Raw genomic sequence first — 5161 nt, 5'->3', positions numbered from 1 at the left:
GTTTAGGATCCTGAAGACTAAAAATGACGTGATGAAAGGGCAGGCAATGTATTCGGCTCAGTTTTAATTAAAACTTTTCAGCCTTGATTTTACTTTTCTAATACGTGAATACCTTCGGAATATAGAACAGTTGTTGACATCAAAATGATTATGTTGGCTAATTCCCAACTTGAATATCTTAAAAAACTACACTGAAAATTTCAAGGATAGCTCCGTTGAACGTTAATGAGGATATTATTAATTAAAGTTATATCACTAAAATAATAATAAATAATGTTATGACCAATTCGTGATAACAGAATGGATAATCCATAACAACCGTCTGCATGTAATAATACCGGATAAACAAGCAAGAACAATGTATTTAATAGATACAGCCATTCCAAACACACATGACCTAGAGAAATCAATAGGTGAAAAGCACCAGAAATATATTGAATTGAAAGACTTTGGAACATGAACAAGGTATTCATTTACAGATAGTAATACTTACAGATGGTGACATCCTAAAGGCACCTCATATTAGCATATAACAATTATAGCACGGAAACAGGCCATCTCCGCCCTTCTAGTCCGTGCTGAACGCTTACTCTCACTGAAGTCCCACTTCAGAATAGCATTAAACATTAGGGTAACAGAGTAATATCTGTCTAAATCTTGAGAATCCTGCAATACTAAACATCACTAGAACTTATCCGGGATTGAAAGACATATCATATGAGCAGCGTTTGTTGGCTCTCGGCCTATACTCACTGTGATTCAAAAGACCGAGGGGTGTTCGCATTCAAACATTCCAACTATTGAAATACCTCGGTAGAGTGGATGTGGAGTGGATGGTGGAGAAGCAAGTGAGTGGCGAATCTGTGGACTTCGTTGCCATAAGCAGCTGTGGAGGACACGTCCTGGATGTATTTAAGGTAGAAGTTAATAGATACTTGATTACTCAGGGCATGAAGGGATATGTGGAGAAGGTGGGACATTGGTGCTGAGAGAAAAAAAACACAATGAAATGGATAGCCAAATGGCCTAATTCTGTTCCTATAGCTTATGTTCTTATGATCTTATAACATACAGAAATCATGAAGAGCAAAACACTAGCAATATGCTGAATTCATAGAGGGAATTGAAATACCACGGAGCATTAACATGGCATACATTGTCCAATAGTAATATATATATATATATAACTGGTATCCTCCCAAAGTTACTGCACAACTGTAATCAACTATCAAACCTGCACAGCAATATGTATGCAACTTTTCAGAAAGCAGAATAGTAAACACCAATTGAGTAGTCGGAACGTTCTTTGTGATTCAGGAGATGACTGCTTGACTATGATCGTATCTCAGGTTTTACTAACTTGATCTGAGGAAATAATAATACTACTAAAATAAACTCCAGGTGCAAAGGAAAAGGCATTTATATACAGCTTATTTTATTGCTGCTCTTAACTGCATTCATCAGACTCTAAAATAAATAAGAATGTAAGCAAGTAACTTTTCCAGTGTAATATATTGGATTATAGATATGTCAATGCAGCATCTATGGAATATTCCCTTTTGCGTTCTGAATTAATGTATACGTTGTACCAAATTTAAGACCAAAAAGCCACCCAAATGCTGGTGTTACGACTTAAGAAGATAAATGCTGAAAAACATTGAATGGATCATTTTATGAACACCTACTCTATATTTTTTATGGTTGTACAACATTAAATATAATTCGGAGAGCAGTACAGCTTTAAGAACTGCAGTTGTAATTGTCGAAAAGAACTGGTCGTGTCGCTGTCTACCAATGAGAAGCTGAATTCCACAGATGGATCCATTGCCCCTCCCACATACACAAAATCAAAGGACAAGTGTCGACGAGAAGGGAAGATCACTACGTGCGCTTCCATTACTGATTCATGCTGAGACTGAAACGTCCTGTCTGTCTAGATTCAGAATTTATCCGTTGGTGTTTTGTTTTGTAGGAAGGAAGGTGAACGGATTAACCAAGCAGACGGCCGATTTTCAAAATTAATTGACTGCGGAACAATGGCGTACGTATCCAGTTTAAGCCTCACTGTAATTGCTTCCATTTTTATCGTGTGTGCCCATGATCGAAGTTCCGGGCATATTAGCTATTCTATTGCCGAGGAAGTGGAAGAAGGGTCACTTGTTGGGAATATCGCTCAAGATTTGGGACTGAATGTACGGCAGCTAGCTGCTCGCAAATTTCATCTCAGTTCTGATGACGGAGGACGGTACATGACGGTTGGTTTAGATAATGGGGTTTTGTCTATTCGTGAAAGAATCGATCGGGAACATATTTGTGGAGAAGCAGAGATGTGTACTATACCCTTTGAAATAATACTGGAAGATCCGTTGGAGGTGCATCGCGGAGAATTAGTGATTTTTGATGTGAATGACAACTCGCCCGCTTTCCGGGAGAGCAGTATTCCCTTGCAGATATCCGAAGCTGTTTCACCTGGGGTGCACTTCCGTCTCGAGAGCGCTGAAGACCCCGACATTGGAATAAATACAGTGGCCGACTACGCAATCAGTTTGAGTGAGTACTTTAATCTTGAGACACGGAGAACCGAGGAGGGAATAATAATTGCCGAGCTGGTGTTAGAAAAATCTTTGGACCGAGAGCTGCAGACATTCTTTCAGCTGGAGCTTACCGCGACGGACGGTGGGAATCCTCAGAGAACCGGAACAGCTCAGATTCTCATTACTGTACTGGACAACAATGATAATCCGCCGGTATTCGAACATGATGTTTACAGGAGCAACATAAAGGAAAACACACCACAAGGTACATTAGTAATGAAAGTTATCGCAAATGATTTGGATGACGGGCTAAATGCTAAGCTGACATACTCATTTAGTGAGCTAACTTCACAAAGAGTGCATGGTGTGTTCAGTTTGGTCCCAGAAACTGGGGAGATTCTCGTTGAAGGGCTGCTAGATTTTGAAGAAACAAAAGGATATTCACTGGACATCAAAGCTGTTGATCACGGGTCTCCTGCGATAACAGGACACTCCAAAGTGCTGATAAAAATTATTGACGTGAACGACAACGCGCCCGAGATAAAAGTGAAGTCATCCACAAATCATGTTCCAGAAAATGCTCCACCAGGAACTTTAATCGCCTTGATTGATGTTACCGACCGTGACTCTGACGAGAACGGTCAAGTGCGCTGCGAAATACAACAGAACGTCCCCTTTATGCTGCAAACATCATCCAATCATTATAAATTAATTACAAGTGAAAAGTTGGACCGTGAAACGATGTCTGAGTATAAAATACTTATTTCATCCTGGGATTTGGGGTCACCTTCACTGTCAACAAATAAAACCATCCATATTGCAGTTACTGATGTAAACGATAACGCCCCAAGCTTCGCGGAACTAACTTACAATGTATATCTGCTTGAAAATAATGCCCTTGGCACGTCTATCTTCACAGTAACTGCGTCTGATCCTGATCTCGAGCAGAATTCATATGCTTCCTACTCCATTCTGGACAATCATATCCAAAATCTGCCAATGTCTGCATACCTCAGCATTAACTCTATGAACGGCACAATTTACGCCCTGCGCTCTTTTGACTATGAGGAGCTAAAAAGCTTTCAGATCCATGTTCAAGCCCGGGATGCTGGGGTGCCCCCACGGAGCAGCACCACTACCGTGAATATAATCATCCTGGATCAAAATGACAATGCTCCAGTAATTGTTACACCTTCTGGACACAGTGGGTCATCAGCCGTAGTGACCATGCCCCAGTCAGTGAGCCAGGGATACCTGGTGACTAAGATATTGGCCACTGATGCTGATTCGGGTCAGAACGCTCGTCTCGTTTACCAAATAATGAAAGCTACCGATCAAAATTTGTTTACCATTGGTCAAACCTCTGGAGAAATCAGAACCGCGCGGAATATCTTGGAGTCGGATTCCACAACACAAAGCTTGGTTATCCTGGTAAAAGACACCGGGCAGCCAAACCTATCCAGCACGTTAGCGATTCATGTAACAATTTTGCAGAATAACACTGATACTGTCACCGAACGTGGTAATTTAGTAGGGAGTCCTGAATATTCCTCTGATTTAAACCTTTATTTGTTGGTTATTTTCAGTTGCACTTCCATAGTCTTTCTTCTGATTATCATACTGTTGATTGGCGTCAAATGTAAACAGGAAAGAAATATCAGCCAGGAGTATACCTCTTGCAGTTATAGTTATAAACGTGGAGATATGCACGGCATGATTAATCGAAGAACAACGATGGAGAACACTTTACAATATCCTGGTACTGACCAGCTAGTTCGCATGCCAGTTCTGCCGCAGTATTCGGTCTGTCTGTCTCCTGAATCAGCAAAGAGTGATTTCCTTTTTTTGAAGCCATGTGTACCTCCCACCTCTCAGGCTCAATGTTAAATAACAGAGATGAGTAACATCAACGCATGCTCAGCTTACGTGTGCTTAATGTTGTTTATATTCTATCGTGTGGTTTGGTGGAGTAAACCGTTTCAGAAAATATTCCTTTTTTGCACTTTTCTCTTTCATTTTCTGTTGAAGAGGAGTATAATTGCTATTATGATCAAAAGTAAAGTTACCAACAACTGGAATCTAAGGTCAGAGATTGACATCTGCTCACTGAATGACGTACGTATTTGGTTCGATTAGGTGAATTATGTATAAGGAACGTGGCGCGGGGATTTAAATGTTAAGTAGTATTACTAGAAAATTGAGATATATAGGCATGTACACGCTTGGAAATACATTATTGATTGTTATATAATTCCGTAGTCTAAAAACAGAACCAAAAATGCACACAGGTGAACAGAAACGTAAACTATATACGGCAGGCACTCAATATATCAGGCTACATTTGTGGGGAAAAGCAACGGTTTTCTTTGTTTCAGATTTGGGAGTAAAAACGTTGTCGGAGTTGGTTAATAAGAACAAACAGCTTGCTGTTAAAGTACGAGAGCAGGCGAGAGCGTAATGGATAGAACAAAGTGGAATGCTTGATATGGTTAGTCCAATTGATGGAACATGGGAGGAATGAATCGCAGTATTGAGGGTTAAATATAACGTTTCCGTTTGCTCTTTTTAACGTACTTTTAACCACAAGTATTTGGGATATCTTGGTATTCGAGAGGGGATCTGTTCTC

At 40.2% G+C, this 5161-nt stretch overlaps 1 protein-coding gene across 1 annotated transcript; it reads left to right on the top strand.

Moving 5' to 3' along the window:
* Positions 1-1871: 1871 nt before the first annotated feature.
* On the top strand, positions 1872-4523 carry LOC140739259 (protocadherin gamma-C5-like). Its single transcript, XM_073067402.1, has one exon. It carries the CDS (start codon positions 2037-2039, stop codon positions 4419-4421), a length of 2385 nt encoding a protein of 794 aa, XP_072923503.1. The 5' UTR covers positions 1872-2036; the 3' UTR covers positions 4422-4523.
* Positions 4524-5161: the final 638 nt, after the last annotated feature.

This window comes from Hemitrygon akajei, chromosome 15, assembly GCF_048418815.1.
Source record: "Hemitrygon akajei chromosome 15, sHemAka1.3, whole genome shotgun sequence".
Classification (NCBI taxonomy): Eukaryota; Metazoa; Chordata; class Chondrichthyes; order Myliobatiformes; family Dasyatidae; genus Hemitrygon; species Hemitrygon akajei.
This window is presented reverse-complemented; position numbering and strand designations above follow the sequence as displayed.

Coding starts and splice junctions, on each gene's coding strand:
- LOC140739259 (XM_073067402.1), top strand. CDS start 2,037: ATGGCGTACGTATCCAGTTTAAGCCTCACTGTAATTGCTTCCATTTTT.